Source organism: Mycteria americana, chromosome 4 (genome assembly GCF_035582795.1).
Source record: "Mycteria americana isolate JAX WOST 10 ecotype Jacksonville Zoo and Gardens chromosome 4, USCA_MyAme_1.0, whole genome shotgun sequence".
Classification (NCBI taxonomy): domain Eukaryota; kingdom Metazoa; phylum Chordata; class Aves; order Ciconiiformes; family Ciconiidae; genus Mycteria; species Mycteria americana.
Window position 1 is genome coordinate 49723210 of NC_134368.1, and position 20454 is coordinate 49743663.

The following is a 20454-nucleotide window of genomic DNA, read 5'->3' on the forward strand; positions in this document are numbered from 1 at the left end:
GGTGTTGCCCGCATGTCGGTGTTGTACAAATTTATCTGGAGCAAATAACATCAGAAACTTGTGCAAGAGGCATTAGGTAATCACCTAAGGGGGAGGGGAGCATTTGGCATGTTTTGTCTCCAAACAGAAGGGAGCATAATGATTAATCTCAGCTTCACATTAAGGTTTAAATTGCACCAAAAGACCAGTGAAGAGCATCCTCTCAGTCAGAGTTCTGCATGCTCTTCTCCTGAAGATGATATCAATGAGGATCCTCTGTGTGTTGCTGTGCCTCAACTTAGCCTGGGTATGAGTTTGCTTACTTGATTCTTTTCATGTCTTTCTGTTTTGAAGAGTGAGCATTTAATTAATGTTCATTCGTTAGACAGATACATTTTGGCTGTCACCTAGCTCATAAAATTCCACGCACATACATATGCACAAGCTTACTGCAACCACTTCGCTGCTGGACTTTCATCAGTAGTTCTTGAGTATCCAGCTCTCTAGTTTTGCTTAATTCAGTTTTGCTGAATCTGCCTGGCTTCAGGAGCAGCAAAGCAGATACATTAACATGAATTCATAGATTCATAGGTGATGCGGTAAATCTTAAACCTAACTGACTGGATGCTAGTGGCTCCAGCCAGTCAGGAATTTTCAGGTTTATTAGGGTGAATTCTATCTCCTTTGGACAGTAATTCAGCAGGATTTTCCACCTACGAATAACACACAATACCTGTATTATAAAATACACATTAAAAAACAATTATTCCTGTGGCAGCAACTTCAGGTTAAACTAGAGCTAAGTAAGAATCAATTTTTAGATAAGGAAAGTGATAGACTTGATTTTCAGCTATGCTAATATAACCTTGCTCTTTTCTTATTTAGGTCTCAGCCCATAATCTTATGTTAGATTCTTTACGTTTCTCTTTTCTCTCTGTTTTTTGAAGACTGTCAATGTTTTAACAAATGACAGAAATTATAGGGAGCAGATGTGACAAAAAAGAAGCACTCATATTGGAGCTGTCAATGCTGAAAGGACACAGACTGCCTAAAAGTAAAGTTGTTATTTGTTACTTTTAAGAGGCACTTGGCCCAGATCCTCAGGATGAATCAAACCAGGGTGAATCTGCTGAGTTTAATAATGACATTCCAGTTCCCCAGGGCTGAGGTTCTGGCACTGGAGGCTAGAATTAGGAAAACTTTCTCTGCCTCAGAATTAATCATTAGTCATAACAATAATTAATCATTAATCTTTTCAAGCATTAATCATGCTGCTTGAGAAGAACTTAAGGTGTGCAGAGGAATCCAGTCAGACCTAATTACATCTCAAGCCCTAAAACAGGGCTTTGTTTTATGAAAAAAAATTATTTTCCAGTCCTTTGCTGAGCGATAACACAGTAGGAATCGTTACAGTGCTTTGGCTTAGAATTAGCTTGTATATATGCACTTTTGCTTCTCAGGTTTGAAGAAAATCTCAGTATATTTATTTCTCTTCTTTCCATTAGCACAGTGGAATCCATCCATCACTGACATTGTTATTTTTATTACGATGTTATTAGCTTTCTTGCTCTTCATGCCAAGCAAAACAGTGCTACAAGCTTACAGTTAGCAACTGTGATTAAAATCAGAAACGCTAATGGCAAAACTCTATTCATATATATCTTTAAGCCAGTTTTGTGTAGTCTGAAGGTAGTAGAATGAAAATAGAAATTTAGGAATATTGCAGTAAATGGAAATAGAACATAGGATTTTTAAAGTATTTGCTTTAATTTAATCAGTTTCAATCTAATTTCAAGTTAATTTTATATTTACACACAGAGCACAAGTTTTTACACTTTTTACAAGTTTTTACACAATATTTACACACAGAGCACAATTATTCCACATTTCTGTGGAATATAATAATAATATATCCTAAGCATCACCAGCTCCCTCCATAGCAGCGTTAATTTTAAGAGATTAAAAACTTTATTCTGACAAACCAAACAAAATCATATCTTACAAGAAATGTCAGGAATAAGATCCTTGCACTGTTTGGTGTGATGCTTTCCAGACGGCTGTAATTGCCACACGTCAGCTATGCCACTGAGTGTTTGAGGACGTCAGCATTATGCTTCTGTTCTCTTGGCAGCTGTTTAGTTAATCTCGGTTTTGCTTTTCCGCTTTTTCCTCCTGGCAGGCACAAGATGGAGAGAGTACCTTTGAAAAGGTGGGTGCAGGAGTGCGTGGTCCCAGGATTGTGGAGCACATATCCCAGTCCAGCTGCCAGTATGAGAAGAACTGGCCCATCTGTGCGGACGATGACTGGGTGAGCAATGAGCTCTGGGGGCAAAAGCGAGGCCCGTCAATAGGTGCTCACGGACCTCAGGCGGACCCCTACGAGGGGTGCCATGCAGCCAGCACGTGGTTGGGCTTTAGGTCTGAGGGAGGACAGGTCAGTGTCAGGGCAGTCTGGAGAGATATCTTGCGGGAAAGAAAGAAAGAAAAAAATGAGGAGAAAGAAAGAGGGAGAAGAGAAGTTTGCAGGGGTGTAGAATCAGAAGAGAAAGTAAGTCTGGAAGAGAAAGATGAAATAAAAGAAGGCTATTCCTAGAAAAAAATAAGAAGGATTTCTTTTCAGAATTTTGGTATTGCCAGTTCGGGAGTTGGTAAGAAAAAGGCACAGGAAAGAAAGATGTGTGACAAAGAAAAGAAATAACTTACTCTTCACAAGTTACTTCTTAGGAATTCTGATGACAAAATGTTCAGTAAAAGATTCGTAATGATTGACTGTATGTCTTTGTGTATAAGCTGTTAATTTGTCTCCCTCTCGCCTCTTGCATCTCAGCCCATCTCTATGCTACATTTACCCGATGAAATCTTGGCAAAGAGCTTTAGTCTGTAAAAGCATTAAGCTTTTCTGAGGAAAGTTTTGCTTAAATAAGTTGGCCTCTGATATCCTTGCTCAAACTGGACAACAAACTTTGCCTTACAACAGCTCTTTGGGAAATACGTATATATATATAATTTCACCCCTGAGGAACAGAGGAGAGGGAAAATTAAGGGTTTACTTGATCCTCCCTTTATGGCAGGTTTCTGAGGATGCACTTCACTGATTCTGTCACATCAGTGTCAGATGCATAGGAGGCAAAGGATCAGCCCCCAGGTTGCTTGCTCTAAGTCACACAAGTCCTTGGCAAAGGCGTTGGATGAACAGGACAGGACATCTGAAGAGAACTAGCAGAATCTTGCCCTAATTTTTTTTAATGTGTTTTCAGTGTTGGCCAAAAGTCTGCAAAGGTGATGTTAAAAAAAGGTTCACTTGTGAAGATTAACACAATTATTTCCTCTTCCAATCTTAGGGTACAAAATGTCCATCAGGCTGCAGAATGCAGGGACTGATTGATGAAGCGGACCAGGATTATAATCACAGAATAGAAAAAATCAAGAAGCTGCTCGCAGAAAATCAAAACAACTATAAAAAATCCAATCGGATAATTGTGGAAACCATAAATGTACTAAAACCAGACCTGGACACTGCTCAGCGTGAGTATCTTGCATCCAGTTTTATTATCCATTGCTGAATATTTTTTTTTGTGAATAAGCAATATGTAGTGAAAATATATGCTGCACTGGACCTTATTTTCAAGAGCCAGAATAAACATAGTAATACAAGACTCTTAACTGCTAACTAGTAAAAACTAATGTAATTTTTACCTGCTCAGTACTATGAGAAATATGTTCTTAATTACATGTTTTAATTACCTATTTTAAAATATGCTACTCTCTTAGGAAAGAAAACCACACTTGCATAGGTGACTGTGATGCATTTCTGTTTCAGAGGTTGATGAGACTTATGGTCACGTGTCAGCAGAACTGAGGCGGAGGATTGTGACATTAAAGCAGAGAGTTGTCACTCAAGTAAACAGAATTAAAGCTCTGCAGAGCAGCATCCAGGAACAGGTGCTGGAGATGAAGCGCTTGGAGGTAGGTAGCTGCTACGTAATTTCCATTCTTTCCAGGGCTCAGCTACAGAAAGAGGGTCTATCCATTATACCGCACATGGCGAGCAGTGCTCCCTTTGGAAAGAAAAGATGATGCAACTCTCACAGGATCTGACCTGCTGAGGCAAATCCCCAAATGAGCTGCTTTCTGGGCGTGTTTTTCTTTTCCTGCTGTGTGGGAACCAGCGTGAGCTCAGGAGGACTCCTAGTCCCATCTGCCGCTTCTGGTCTCAGACAGGCAGCAAGGATGTTATATCTGCTGATAACGGGCTCTGCATGAGGCGTTTCTCCTCCTGTAAGGAGTTGCTGAACAGCGAGGAATAGGGGGACGTGCCCCATCCTTCCCCAGTGCTGCCACCACTGCCCACAGCCAGTGCTGGCATTACAGCCCGTGTTCCCAGGTTGCAGCTGACTCCTCTGATGGTAACGCAAGGAAAAGTTCTGGCACAAACAGCGGTTTTGCTCAAAAGCCCATTTTGATCCCTGGATCAGAGATCTGGCTTTGGGATCATTTGGGAAAGCAATGGTACCCCCAGAATGGCAGGCCTCACAGCAGGGCCATGACAGGCTCTGGGACAAGTCCAGTATCTTGCCCTCTCCTTGGAGGACCTGTTTCTGCCCTGGTCCCCAGGGAGCGTGCCCAGCTCTGCTGCACTCCCGCCAAACCCGGGAAAACACCCCTACGCCCTGAGAATAAAGGGAGCAGAGATTGGGAACATGCTGCAGTGTACTTCTCCATGGAGCTCATGTGCACGTGTCATATTTACAATGGAAATAAACCCAGGGATTATTTCAAAACTGAGCTTTGGAAAAGCTCAGCTGTAGGTGGTACCAGGGCAGCTCCCACCTTTCCCCAGTCCAGTTAAAGGATACACTTGTTTGAGAAAGTCAGGAAAACTCCCTAACCAAATTATTTCTCTCTGTTTATGTAGGTGGACATTGATATTAAGATACGAGCTTGCAAAGGAACCTGTGCTAAAAGTTTTGATTACCAGGTGGACAAAGAAAGCTACAACAACATCCAGAAGCAGATTACCCAAGCCAACTCCATCAACTTGCACCCAGAGCTTCAATCAGTCACCTTAAGCACACTGAAAATGAGACCACTTAAGGACTCAAGTGTTCCTGAGCATTTTAAGCATAAGCCTCTGCCAGAAATGCAAGCTCTGAACATAGTTAATAACATCAGGCAGATGCAAGCAGTATTAGAAAGATCAGAAACAGACACGAAACCCTCCCGAGGTGACAGCTCATATCACTTAGCAGAATCGAGGGGGGATGGAGCTTCACACACCAGCAAATTAGTTCCTCCTGCTCTTGGGAGAGAAACCCATATTCTGGGAGACAAAACCTCCTCCACTGTTCGTAGATGCACCAAAACTACCACCACGAAATTTGTCACTGGCCCTGATGGCCCTAGAGAAGAAGTAGTTGAAAGAATGGTTTCTTCTGATGGCTCAGACTGCTCCTATTTACAGGGAGCAGGAAGTGCTGGAGGGGAAGGGAGCATGTACCATGTTGGTGGGACAGGTGACTTACACAAGCTAGAGAGGTTATTCCCTGAGCTACACTCATTTTTTACCCCTGACTCTGCATCTGCTGCTAGTAGGCACTTGGGTGGATCTAGCAGTGTTTCAACTAGCAGCCATGTAACTGGCACAAGCAGTAGTCACTCAAGTGCTGGACTATCCGGTCATTCAGGAACTTACGGGGGGAAAGACAAACTTACAGACTTAGGAGAGGGGGAAGAAGATGACTTTGCAGGACTTCACCCTCCGCCATCTGGATTCCCATCTGGCAGTGCAAGTTACTCCAAGACTGTAGTGACCAGCAGCTCTTCTAGTGTCAACAAGGGAGGCCCCACTTTCGAAACCAAATCACTAAAGACCCATGAAATAACTGAGCATCTAGGTGGGATGCAACATGATCAGAGTGCAGAGGATACCCCAGACTTTCAGGCACGCAGCTTCAGACCGTCAGGAGTGAAGCAAAGGACAGCCAACACTGGGAAAGGTACACAGGCATCACAGAAGTAGTTACTGAGGTAGTGGAGCCAAATTCCATCCATAACCAAACTGACACATTGTTTTTAGATACTGCGGTACAACAGTGTGATATAAAATGCAAGCACTGTGTCTGTTTGTTGGCACCTCGGAAACAAAAAGGAAAATATTTAATTAATGCTCAGATATTACATAGACAATTCACAATTAAGAAGTATGTAAAGTTTTCTTTTCTGAATTCTTTTTAATGTTGCCTGTCACTATACCTAGTGTAGTCCAAGACATGTTTAACAATTTTCCTCAGAGCTATTGGTACTTGGATTCCTCTGAACCTTTTATTAAATTTTGCTGATAACTCCTGTCAAACCAGATCAACTTTTTTTTTTAGACTGTGATGATATCCGCCAGAAACACACTTTTGGTGCCAAAAGTGGCATTTTCAAAATCAAGCCAGCGGGATCCAATAAGGTTTTGTCAGTTTATTGCGACCAAGAGACCACTTTGGGAGGATGGCTATTGATCCAACAGAGAATGGATGGATCAGTGAATTTTAACCGGACCTGGCAAGACTACAAGAGAGGTTTCGGCAGCGTGGATGGCAGAGGGCAAGGAGAGTTCTGGCTGGGCAATGAAAACATACACTTGCTGACGCAGAACGATACTTTACTTCGGGTAGAGTTAGAGGACTGGGATGGAAATGCTGTGTATGCAGAATATATCGTACAGGTAGGGTCTGAAGCAGAAGGGTACGCCCTTGCCGTGTCCTCCTACGAGGGGACCGCCGGGGATGCATTGATTGCCGGCTGGCTGGAAGAGGGCACCGAATACACGTCCCATGCCCAGATGCGGTTCAGCACCTTCGACCGGGACCAGGACCGCTGGGAGGAGAGCTGCGCGGAGATGTATGGGGGTGGCTGGTGGTACAACAGCTGCCAGGCGGCCAACCTCAATGGCATTTACTACCTGGGGGGCCACTACGACCCCAGATACAACATTCCTTATGAGATAGAAAACGGCGTGGTCTGGCTGCCATTTAGAGCCTCTGACTATTCCCTCAAAATTGTTAGAATGAAAATCAGGCCCATAGAAACCCTGTAGAAAGACAGGTTTTTAATATATATGTTAAGAACTACAAGTTGAAAAGTTTTTTTATATATATATGTGCATGATGTACATTTACCCTGTGAATTTAAAGGCAACTGAGCACATCTGTGGCTTAAAAAATAAACACTGATTAATTATCAATGAAATAGTTCTTTCATCTTATTTATAACTGACAAACCTTGTCAAGGAAATATTGATTTAAAAACCCTTTTTATATAAACTTTGTTTACGTCTTTGACTATGTCTTTGTCTATGTCTATGTCTATGTCTATATCTTTGGTAGCTCACACCTTGACTGGAGATAAAAATATTTATAATTTGAATTATTTACTTTGTTTAAGAGAGCTAAAGAAGTAAAAGAATTTAGAGGTATGTTCATCACGAACTCCTGCCTCCACTAACATAAACCGTGAAAGTCTGATGGAGTTCTACATTCACACTTGTGGCCCGTCTCCTCTCATTTCCATTTTGAGGAGAGCACAACAGCAGTGGGAGTCAGCTCTCAGGCAGAGCCACGGGTGGTTTGGGTTCTCACTTTTGCCACACACCTAACATGGAGTACACTTTGATAAGTGATGCATGCATTTTAGGACTGACTTTTAAGGATCTCCTAAGCTTTGATTTTAAAAATATGGAGGTAGACCTTGCATCCCATTGATGAATTCTAGGTAGTTTACCATGCATACTGTAGTTTCAAAATAAGACAGTTCATGATAACTCATCAAAATACAACTCCCCAAATAAGCTATTATTTTCTAGTGACCACTAAAAGGTTATGACTGTAAGCAGCACAAGCAAGATGAGGAGCACCTCTATAGCTATAGTATCTATTTCCTTGGTTTAGAATGTTTCTTGGCATGTGTCAAGCAAGGATTCTTCTACACATACGGGGTTTAAATCAGCAACTTGCTGACAGTGTGTGGTAAGATTTTTTAGCAAAAAGCTGGCTGCATGGAAAAACAGTTACATTGGTTACACAATTACACAAGAACATGCTGTATATACCTTTATACCTTATGACATACAATTGCACAAGTATTCACTCTGTTTAATATTTCTGTGCTTCTATTGAGAAACAAGCATGAGCAAACTTCCTTGCCTCTAATCTCACTGGCCAGCATGTTTCAATTCATTTAACAATATCATCAAATACTGGCAAAGCAGCTCACTTTTGGCCTTTTTTCAGTGCTTCTCAATCACAGTCACTAGGTAACATTTTTGGAGAGTTTGCTGAAGAGCAAAGACATCTTTACGGCCATGTGCGGAGAAGTGTCTGTGCTTTTGGAAAAGGTGCTTCTGCTTTATGCCTTGTGTTTTTGTTCCCTAGCCTCAGTGGAAGCCTGCCTGTGGGCATGCTGAACATTTGAACTCATGTAGTGAGACGCTGCCATGATGTCTCCTCCTTGTCCTCCTGGGCTCCACAGATTAAACCAACATGAGAGGTTTCAGATGGGAATCCATCTACTGCTTGTGATCTGGGTCCCCTCCTTTATGGAGGAAGACAGTCCCCTCTGAGAGATGGTTGATTCTGCCTACCAGGGTTGGGAAGTCCTATCTTTGGGACGACCTCTGCTCCTGGCTACAGAGGGAGCCTAGACCACTGGCTTTGATGAAATACCCAACCTCCACCTACCCTATGATTGGAGTCACTGATTGCTCCAGTCCCATGGTAGTGATTGTGTGAAAGACATACCAGCCAGGTCTTCTAATACTGTATTTTATTCTATGATAAAAGGATGTGGGATGGTGGAAGGGATATTAAGAGGCACAGTATGTGAGCCAGGTCCCAGGAAAGGGCATATTTTATCCAGCATACAGGATTTGAACTAAGTGACTGGTGACCCACCCATTTGTTAGATACTATCTTTTCACTTTATTCCTTCTCAACTTGTTACACAGGTAGTTACCATACCTTTGTGATATAAAAGAAAATGACCATCCCTTATTTGTGTTTGCTTCTCCCTGGATAATGCATGAATACTTAGGAATCATGTGAAGAAAACTTTAGTTTTAAGGCTTTATTTAATTCTTAGAAAATATTTTAAAAGAATCCTTTCCCTCTTCAAATGTGGTATAGAAGTCCTTTGTAAAAGAGTGAAACAAGTTGGGTTTGGGTGGGTTTTTTTATCAGTGTTATTCTATAGTAGTTACTTCTGTCTTGTGAACAAGTGAAAAATGGAACAAAATACACTTGTGAGTTATTTTCATTGGTCAGATTTTGATTTACAGTTGACATAGCTTTTCACTTCAGGTCACAATATGCTTGTACATACATATTTGGTTCTCATATGTAAAGACAAGCCTGAATACCATGCCTAAAAAGATAACCGTGTGCAAATATTAAAAGAAAATCCCTGATTCTGTACATTTTGATAATGGTTAATGTGGAAAGTATGGCCTGATTTTCATGCTCATCTTCTTCACTGAATACCATGACCCTTTCCAGTTCATCCACACAACACCATCATCTGTACCATGTTTTGCCATATCCCAGCTGTAGGTCCCTCCCCAATAGTATCTGCCGTTGGGGTTGGCTGAGTGGCAGCGGTTGTACCACCATCCACCACCATCTTCTTTGGAGCACTGTTTTCTTGGATCTGAAGTTAACCTGATGAGGGAAAAGAAAGCGTTAAGAGCGACAGATGAACTCTAAGCAAACAGATCAACAGAGTACATACAGCTGCCCCTGTACTGAAATTTTCAAACCATAATAAACATTTTAAATCCTCTCTGAACTTTCTGTAAAACATTGACCATCACAAGTGTGTGCTACACAGTGCACTTAGAAGGTGAAGCAGCTAAGAAAAACAAATTAAATTGTAGGTGCATCTCCTTGGGAATGCCATTTTAGTTTACCGATTGATAACTACAGTTACCTGCAGTTCGTAATGATAACTGCAGTATCAATGCAATTCAAAGATATAAAACAATGAGAACTGTACATCTTCCCCAATCTAAACAATTCCTTTATTCATAAATATGTAATCAGGTATTAAGATAAAGACATAGCACATAGTTTAGAGATACAGTGCTAAATTAAATACTTTACAATTGAGCTCCTGTCTTCTGAGTAGGCAGAACTTTGTTTTCTAAATTGGACATGCTACGTATCTCTTTCCTCCGGACCCATTATGTGTGACTGGAGTGAGTACCAATATTCCTACTTAAGCAAGACAGTGGTCCTCAGCACTGCCACCATCAGCCTCTGACAATGAATATATTGCATCCAGATTTGCCCATTTGTCTATGGTAATGTCATTCATGGAATCAATAAAATTCAGTGTGCTTGCTTCTTACTTGGCTGTGGAGCAGCACTAACTAAATATATAGTTTTACCTGCCCTTGCTACATCAGGGGAACTGCATGGACATTTGGCTGGTAACTTGCAGGGATAAAACATATTTTAAGATACTATGAAATACTGTGAAAACTAACAGGAAATTAGAGAAATAGTCCATATCAAGCTCTATTTTAAGCTCTATTTTTATTTTAAATGTCTAATGCAAGTACATACCATCCATCATTGTCTCTGTCGTAAGTACTGAAGAACATGCCGTTGTGAATTGTCATTGTCCTGTTTTCTCCATACACCTGTGAAGCTCCTTCCATTAGCGCATTGCCTGCAGTGCCTTTGTAGTTACTAACTGAAAGCTGATACTTGTTTCCTTCATTCTGTATGGTGAAACCTCCATAATGAGCTGTTACTTTATCACCATCCCAGTCCTCCATTTCAATTAAAACTTCAGTGGGCCCGATTTTGGTAAGCTGGCTGATCTTGTCATTTCCAAGCCAATATTCACCTGAGGAGCCACAAGTGAGAGCTCTGTGAAATAGACTTCACAATATACTTCATGGCAACTTTATGATTTGCCTATACGTCTGCCGAAGTGGATTAGTTATTTTAAAAAATCAAAGAGCTTCAAGAAATACGAGAAAACAGTTTCAGTAAGAAGAGTTCTTCATCTTTCATGCTTGGCGTTTTACCTGGTGTATCACAGTAGTTCTTCCCTTCACTGTTCGCAACATTTCCAAATCCTTTTTTATATTCATCCCATACTCTTCCGAAATTAACACTGCCATCCTGGCGGTTCTGAATCAAAGTCCAGCCTGCAGGAGAGACAGTATGTAGATCAAATTGCCATTGAGAAAGGAGCATGAAATGTTAAGATACAGCCCTTCTATCTTCATCTTAAGGCAAGCAGAGCATATGGTTTCCTTGCAGCAGGTCTGAGTTTTCACTGCTTACAAGCTCAGCCTTGCCATTTTTACTCACACTCAAGTAGCGCCTTGCTTCATAAGGAAAGGTGGAAAAAGCAGAACTTGAACAGACTGCCCTGGTCTTTTGTCTAGTGCACAGTAGCATGGTAAGAAATGAGCCAGGCCCTCCGTGCCTGCCCACCCATACATTGTCCATTCTCATCATAGTACGGTATGTTTTTATCTACCAATCCCATCCCAACAATTTACTTCCATTTTCATTATAGAATTATCCTACTGTGCATCTGAAGATGACCAGCAACACTTTTCTGAACAAGTCAATCAGACTTAATTCTCAAGTTATTACAAAAGTTATAACTCCATATTAGTTTGTATAAAATGCAAATTACTATTGAGAATTTTTTGTAGCATCCACATTAATTAATATTTTAACAACATAGTTATTTCACACTAACCTCCATTATCTGTTTGCATGTCACAGTATACTCTGTATGGTCTGATAAAAGGATCTGGCTGGATGAGGTACATTTCGGATGTCTCGCCTCCCTTTCTGATAATATCTTCACATTCTGCAAGAATAAACCGGAGAGCCTGTTACTGAAAGAGCTCTGAACTTCCTCAAGAATCTTCTTACCCTTCAGTTTGCTAATTATAAGGGGACAATGTTAAAGATATATCTATTTCTACTTTCATTTTGATTTCTGTGATACATCACATGAAAGAATCAGGGAAGAAAGAACAGTGCACCTGCATTGTTCTACTTTTCCAAATAGGAATTTCTAAAAGTTCAACAGGAGTGATGGAAGACTGTGTACTTTTCAATGATTTTTTGAATTAGACAAGCTTGTGAAAGAAAAACCTTTCTTGACTGAAAAAAATCAGGGGTACAACTATGATAGTCGTAAACGTATCACCTCCACCTTACGAAGACCCTGAAGCACATATTTCTTTAAAATGTTACTGGTCACTAGTGAAGACTGATATTAGGTAAGAGGATCTTTGGTCTGACTAGTACAGGCATCCGTAAAAGATTTTTTTCATTTAGGAACACCTTCCATCTTTTCTGCTATCCTAATCAATGACGCAGGCTTCAGAGGAATGTTCACACCAATCGAATCATGCATCTACCAATTTGCACAGTGATATAAATGGGAGAAGAGATGTCATTATAGTTAAATGAGTACCTTTGCCTGAAACCACTGGAATATTACAGGAAACAACACATGGGGAACGGCAGTAGTCCGACTGGGTTGCAATGGCATTTTCCAGGTTTTGTATCTTTTTGTGTAAAGAATCCACAACTGCACGGAGGACCCTGAGACTAGATGGGATGTTATTGTCCAGATTATCCTTTATATAATTATAATGCAATTCCACTTCTGTGTTGTACTGAGAAAATACATCATCATTGTCTAGAAAAGCAAAGAGATGAAAAGCAGATTAGTTTTCAACATGTTTTCCAGTTATGAAATAATGAAGAGCAATCTGTAAGTGCAATTTGAGAAGCCACTTCTTTCCTTAGCGGGGAGGAAGGATATGCTTTTCTTTTGCTTACTTGTCCACAACGTGCAAAACCTATGCAGAGATTCTCAGGAAAGTGGTACATGTGTATTGTTATTTCTTTGCTAGCTAGTAGATTTATCAGTGGTGCTATATTCTGCCAAAGAACTATAATTAGCTTCTTTCCAGGGAGCCATGGTGCCAAGCCAGGAGCTGGGCATAAAGGGATTGGATGGACATAGGAAAGCAAGTAGGGGGGGAACACATGACCCTTATGTTTAGGGGCCTCATATGAATCTTGCCTTAGTATGAGATCCATTCTTTTGCCTCTCTCAAAGGACTTTTTTTTTAAGATTTAAGAGGACATGGTCATGGAACCCTACTTTGCTAAATATTCCACTGTATTTATAATTTTTTTTAGGAAGTCCCATTAACAAGTACAGTAGCAATACCAATAGAACTGCAATACCATTTACACAAATAATTCGTAGAAATAGCATACCTTTTCTTTGGTTTTGCCTCTTTACCAATTTATTGTCTAGAACAGTCACGTATTCATAGAAAGTTGTAGAGGTGTCAGACAGTTTGCTCACTTTGTCTTTTAGATCGCGAACAACTGATTTCACATGTTTTTCCTGTTTTACCAGTGTAGTTTGCAGCTCACATCCAGTTGGACACAGCACTCCCTTAAAAAAAATAAAAAGGGCTGTGAAAAAAAGTCAAGATAAAAAGTTTCTAATCCCATCAGTGAATGGCCATACCTTTGAACACACTGAATAGTCAGTAATGTGAGACCAGATATTTAAGCATCTAGATAAGGACTCAAGGCATTCAACTTCTACAAAGAAGCTGCACCCTGAAGGGCAGGAAGGAGCCCTGAGTGCCCCAGGACGACTCTTTTGTTGAAGCTCTTGGGAGAAGCCCTCGCTCTTCACACTTTTTTGGTCCACTCTCTTCTTTTCACTTTTCTGCACTGTTAAATGTTCATGGTGTTAAGCCACCTGAACTATGATTAAAGCCTGTCAGGAACTACCTGGTGCCTGTGCATGTTTGTATCTACCCCTTTCCTCTTTCACTAGCCTCAGAGAATCAACCATGTTCTCTACACCTTGTTATATGTATCTGTCACGAAACGGCCATACGATTCATTAAAAAATTACCATCTCAAGAAGCTGAGCACCATTGCTTCTGCAACAAGTGCTGCACTGTCAAAGACAACAGTGTTTTAAAAAGAGGTGGGAAATTCTGAAGTCCCCTGAGAACCAAAATCCCCAGGCAGCAGTGGCATTCTACCACAATCATGTACTTATTAAGCTTTAACATACTTCATTTGTGGGAAACCTCCACACTCAAATTTGCTCTCAGACACTGAGATGCCTCTGAGCACCATTACGGCTTGCATTTTCTGGCAGAGAGCACAGCAGGGACGGTGTGATAGACTACTGCGAGGCAGCAAGGAGCGTGCTAGATCTCAGCATGCTTGCATGCTCTTCTGTAAGAGCTGGGGCAGTGACTGAGGGTAGACTATAATTACGGTTTGAAACAAATTTCAAGAAAAACAGGGGAGGGTTTTTTTTTTTGGTCCCTAGGTTTCCTTGAGATTATCTGAAATTCAAGCCAGCGCTTCTGCAGAGCTTTTTTCTGTCCTTAATAGTTACCTATGCAAAGCAACGGAGAAAGTGCAGGCTAACCCACAGATACTTCCTTTCCTCCTTTATGGTTCAAATCTCATCTCCCCATCTTCGCTGTAGGCTGTCTGACTGACTAGTCCCACAGACCCTGTGGCATTACTCTTCTGAATGCAGTCCTACCAAACTCAAGCAAAAAGATGCAAGGTTGGGCTGCTTTAAATGAACGCCCGTCCCTTATTTGGCGAAGAGAACTCCGTGTTGGGCACACTAGAAGAAAAGGACAGTCTATTATCAGCTGCATCAACAGGCAGACACCCACCAGCTCCTCTAGAGGATGCTTGCAGCCACCAGCGTCGGGGTAGATGATGCGTTCTTTCTTGTCGCCCGGCTTCGCCCGCTTTGGGGGCCGGGGCTGGTACCCAGTTCCGCTGATGGGAGGTGCCACAGGTCGGAGCGTGGGGGCCGCTTCTCGCCTTTTGTCCAGGGGTCGGTAGCCTCGAACCCCCAGCTGAGGGCTGTCGTCCTGCAAAGCCAGGGGGAGAGGAAACTCTCTGAATCTGGGATTGCTATTGTAAAATGCTATGCACAGGGTGGAGGCATCCGTTCAGCACTCTTTAGTGTTTTAAACAGCAAAGAAAACCATGGAATGGAATGAAAAAAGCCCAAATGGAAATATTATACTGACATTATGTAAAAGTCATTGCTACACCCTCCCTTGTAAGACTTGTGCTACTCCCTCCACCTAGATATAGACAAACTAAAGAGCCTTCAAACCAAAGCAAAGCAATATTTCAATAGTCTATTCTGACCAAGGAATAAAGTTTATGTAGTTCAGAGGCACAAAGCCACCATGAAACTTGAAGTAGTAGGACATTAAAAAAAAGTAATTAGACATTCTTGGGGCTAAGAAGAATATTCATCATCATGTTATCAGTGTCGCAGTTTTTCATTGGGCTACAGGAAAATTTGTAAGGTCTCAGAAAATCAGGCCACAGTCAAATACATCATCAGGTCTCAGACCACAAGCCAGTTATTAGCTGACGGAATTGGGAAACCCATTCAATAACATCTCTCAGGGTAGGCTTCTAGAGCTCCCTCTGATGCATACATTCCCCACCACTCCCAGAAATGAGAAAGTCTAAGAGGCTGAGCAAGGAAAACAGGCTTTGCTCCTAAGCAGTTGTTGAAACTAAACCATTTGAATTAATTGCTTGAACAACCGGATCAAAGTCTTCGACCATCTCCAATCCCACTCAGACTTAGCTACAAATAACAAACGTTTGTAAGGATCCAGGATCAGAGGCTTCAAGTAGTTTCAAAAGTAAGCAGCACAGAAATCACAAAATTGCTGAAAATGATTTAGCATAGTAGTCTTATCAGTAGTCAATGTACAGACACAAATGCTTAGATCATGTAACAGAAAAACATTTCTGATCACCCTGACCTGTTTCATTTTTGCAGAGATTTTCAAAATATAAAAAATGTACTGAGATTATAAATTGTATTTCTCATTAGAATATTTTACTTAAACAAAACTAAATATAGGTTAAATTGTTATTTTAGATTGATCCTCATTGTTTGCCTTTTTGTTTAACAGTCATTACCTCTCCATTTCAAATGTAAAGCTATATGATCTGGCAGTTAATTATTTTTTCAATGTCTACTGAATCCATAGAAAAGTTTTTCCCATCTTTGAGACAGGAGATGATTAATTACATAGTTCTACTTTTTTGCACCTGACAAATTAATTGTCTTCAACATCATATGTCAACATTGCTAAATTAATATCCTTAAATAAATTCAGCTAAATAACTAATCTTACCATCATACATTCTTCATTCCCTATAGAGAAAGAAAAGAAATAGGAAGACAATATATCCCAAACTAGAAAATAACTATTGTGCAGTTACATATACATGAAGAAATAATACAAAGGTTATTTGAACACTTCAAGCGGAAAAAGAACATGCACTGGATCATTTTTCCCCACAGCTTCTACCTTAGCTAACTCACATAAGCTGAGTAAGTCATGCATGCAAGTAAATAAAATTAATCATTTTTACTCTTATTATTATTAATTATGATCGGTATTACAACCTCATTGTCATAGTCAATAACGCGCTGGGATTTAACGGTGGAAACACAGAGCAGGAAGAGCAGGAGCAGTTTCATGGTGCTGGCTTGCTTGAGCAGCTCAGTGATGTTCTCCCACCAGCAGCTCTGGCAGGGAGAGGTCCTCCCTGTTCCTATATATACAGGCGGCAACCCTCACTTCCCAGCTTGACAGTGAGAGGCCCAACCCTTCTGAGCAATCACTGCATCTCTGTTAATATTCAACCTTTCTCTTCACTGCATGCCCGAATACATTTGTTGTTGAGCAATTTCTCTGGACAACTCTTATCTACATGTCCCAGAGACCTCTGTTGATGCTGGCATCAAATAAATGTTTAAATCCTTAAACGTACCTCCTGCTCAGATTACACAAGGTTACCATTTTCTCAAAAATCACAAGCTGAAAAAGGTGAACATCCAAAGAAAAGAACCATGGTCAGATGTCACAGTCTGTGACATCTCCTTTTTTTCCTCCCTGTTGAAAATTTGAATGTTTCAGAAAGATCATATTAAGTTCGAATTAAACTCACATCATACAGATTATTACATTCCTCTAAATAGTTCTGATGGTGCCTGAATAGATATGCAAGCCTTTGGGTCTCTAAGTACAAGATAAAAGAAGAGTATATTATGTTCATTACATCAATAATTTTGAGTGAAAACATTGTTTAGCTCTAATTAAAGATCAGATTAATATTGTAAGCATAAAACAGTGCTATTCCATTACTTTAGAAATATGACATTGTAAATTAATTAAAATAATTAAATTTTACATATTAATTTTCTGCTTTCCTTTTTTAATACAAAAAGTATATGTCATAAACGTTATTGAAATATTTTTAATAATCTTTTAAAAGAATACAGCATGAAGTTATTTGTAACATAGTGGAACACTCAAACATGCTTTCTGATGCTTTATAAGAATATGGCATATCACTGTTCTCATATTAGCAGAGTTTTAACATTTCAATGACTGCATATCCTGTGATTTTCTTGCGCATTGTAAATGATCATAATATACTGAATTAAATAAAATGTGCCGAGCGAGGGCCAGCACACTTTTCTGAAGTCATTCATATCAATGTCTGAAGACATGAAGAGATGCAAACCATGGGCTGAGGTTCCATTTCGAAGACCAACTTGATGGAGCAGGAGATTTTGTGATAAACAGAGATGAGAACAGCTAAAATTGCTTGGTTTAGGCCTTTTTCCTGTATTCGTGCTGTTGTCAGAGTTCTTGTAAACTAAATGGAGATTCCCAAAATATGAAAACTGTTTAACCTGAGTGGTTTAATTATTAAACAGCTTGGACCAAAATCAGCCGTGGCTCAAGGAGCTCTTACTCCACTGAATTTGAACCCTTGCATGAGGATATCACCAGCACTATTAGATTTGGAAGAACACAAACTTCTCCCTACAGGCATTAAAGAAATCCGCCTAAGGCCAAAACTGACATTGTTAACATGTTATTTCCACTTAAAGATGATAGCCAAGATATTATCACTGATTCTGGGCATGTCCTAACCTTAAATGCAGTTTTACTCCCATGTACCTCTGAGGGAAGTTCAGTTACCCTCATCTTATGTATAAGGAAGGGACATAGTGATGCTGAGCCCTTGCCCAGGGCTTACGGGTAGCTCATGGTACGATGGAAATAAACCAAGGTCTCACTAGTCCTGAGCTAGAAACTTACTCTTAAATTATCCTGGCTCAGTCCAAACAAATCTTAATTAGATGTACGATATTTGCCCTAAATCCATTCGGAAACCATCACTACGTTCTGCAGTAACTTATGGTGTCCTTCTTCAGGCATTAACTACTCTTCACCCCCCTATGAAGAAACGTGGCTGCGTCTGTGTCAGGGACCGGATGGCAGGGGTTGGCACGGGAGCCCCCAAGCCTGCTGCAGAGTCCCAGGATGGGAAACCCCCAGGCTTCAACCGCCTTCAGATGGGATTTCCCCTTTGAAACTCAGCCTTTGACCCTCCCAGCTCCAGTACTTCTCATTGGCTTCCCCAAGAGAGTTGGGTGGTTGTGTGTCCCTGGGGATTTACCATGAACCACACATGTATGTCATACCACAGCGGGTTTGTGGCTTTATGTCAAATGAGCAGACACCCCAGGATGGGGATCGTGCGACCGCTCATCTGGTAAGTGGAGGCCCTGTCTATGCCGCAAAGGCTTTGCCTGGAGAGTTCTATCAGCAAAAAACCAGTCCAAATCTGGAACTGCACACAGAGCAACCTATACTGGCAAACATACGCGTATATAGGAAAACATTTTGGCAGCAGAACTTAATCTATGTTAATTAGCATGCTGGTTATGAGATGTGATTTTTCTCTCATGCTTGCAACCATTACAGTTAGGCTGACACTTTCTAAGGACTGAATGAAGCCTTATGAACAACCAAAGCCATGGCTTAAATTTCTTCTGAAAATGATATCGAAGAGGTTTTGTCTTCAAAACAGGACACCTAATCTTTTTTCCTTCATGTTCCCTCCTCCAACTCATATGGTTAATGAGAAGCTGTTCCCGGACTTAACGTGGTAGTGATACCACAACACACCTGCTATTAGGAACTGTAATAATACAACACGGACCTGACGGTGTTCCAGGGCATCGCTTTGTACAGTATTTTTGTACTGAAAAGGCACTTACCGGCAGAGGCGTATGTGTGTGTTTTTAAGACTGACTATTTGCTTGCTGCCCCTTGTGTTTGTTGTGCCGACGTGTCTGCCAGTGGTGCAACCCTCTTTACACAAACCCCCGTCGCACCAGTCACGGTCGCTGGATCACGGCTCTTCAGAGACTAATGTGCCCCCCGAGGCGGTCCTGGGGTGGCGGAACAGAACCTTCTTGGGCCACGATGAGCTACAGTGTTTACTAAATTAAATTTAAAAATAGCAGTTGATTTAGAAATGTCCTTTTAAACAACCAGTGGTGTAATAGCATCATACTATGAAAAGGATACTGTAAACTTAAATGTTCATCTCACCAGAGATGAACACCCTCATTTCTTGCTTTTACCGGTAACAAATATTACTTCAAAGGTTTCTTGTAAGTGAGAATTAATGCTATCTTCCTGTTCTGGGAGCAAGCAAGTTCTTAAACATTAATGAGTGGAGCTGTTCACTTTGGCCTTAAAACAGCACTACAAGCACGTGCAACCTGCTAGTCACTTCTTCTAAGTAGTGATTTATAAAAAATTACATAGTTTGTTATTTCGAGAATTGCAGATGTAGCTGACATGCAAGAAGACATCAAATAGCTGCATATAACAAAAAAATTGGTAAAGTGCATATTCTAATTAATGCTGCTGACATGATTTACTGAAGTTTTGGGACTAAATTTCACTTTAGACTAAATCTTCTAGAAAAAATGAAATCATTACAGAGATTAATTCGTCCTCTGATTTTCTAAAGCGTTAACAAGGACACCAGGAAATAAACTGAGATTATAAATTTCTGAGGGGAATGTTTACTTGTAAAAAAATGAGAACAACTACAGGGCCAGGGTGAACACTAATAATAACAGTAATGAACAGCACATATGAGTGAAGTTTTCTTACAAAACATAAATGGAGAATTTTTTTCTTGGACTGCTACAAGCATCTGTATTTCAAATCTGCTTTCCTTTAAAAAGGCAGTAAAAATAAGCCTGATTTCTTTCAACAGACAATAGAAAGGAAACAACTGTATCATGATACTTTGTATGTTGCCAGAGATGAGCCCTTAAACCATTTCCACACATCAAATCCACCAATCAGTCCCCCAACCAGTCACCAGGCACACATTACTCTGTGTGTAAACTTAAAAAAAAAACCCTGTTTGAAATCCCTTGCCCCCATATCTCCTTTTAAACCTTGTGTATCTTCAATCTAACCTCACCAGCCTGGGCAGACCCAACAGACTTGCCCCATTTTAA

General features: G+C 40.6%; 2 protein-coding genes across 2 annotated transcripts; one reads left to right on the plus strand and one right to left on the minus strand.

The window, feature by feature from the left end:
- The first annotated feature begins 235 nt into the window (after window positions 1-235).
- Window positions 236-7063, plus strand: FGA (fibrinogen alpha chain). Its single transcript, XM_075499262.1, has 6 exons — window positions 236-286; window positions 2159-2287; window positions 3321-3504; window positions 3800-3945; window positions 4895-5975; window positions 6354-7063. The coding sequence occupies exons 1-6, from the start codon at window positions 236-238 to the stop codon at window positions 7061-7063; spliced, it is 2301 nt and encodes a 766-aa protein (XP_075355377.1).
- Window positions 7064-9151: 2088 nt separating this feature from the next.
- Window positions 9152-15659, minus strand: FGB (fibrinogen beta chain). Its single transcript, XM_075500498.1, has 8 exons — window positions 15639-15659; window positions 14738-14941; window positions 13290-13473; window positions 12472-12699; window positions 11743-11856; window positions 11054-11176; window positions 10584-10869; window positions 9152-9677 (listed from the first exon to the last, which is right to left on the minus strand). The coding sequence occupies exons 1-8, from the start codon at window positions 15657-15659 to the stop codon at window positions 9449-9451; spliced, it is 1389 nt and encodes a 462-aa protein (XP_075356613.1). The 3' UTR covers window positions 9152-9448.
- Between the last annotated feature and the right edge of the window lie 4795 nt (window positions 15660-20454).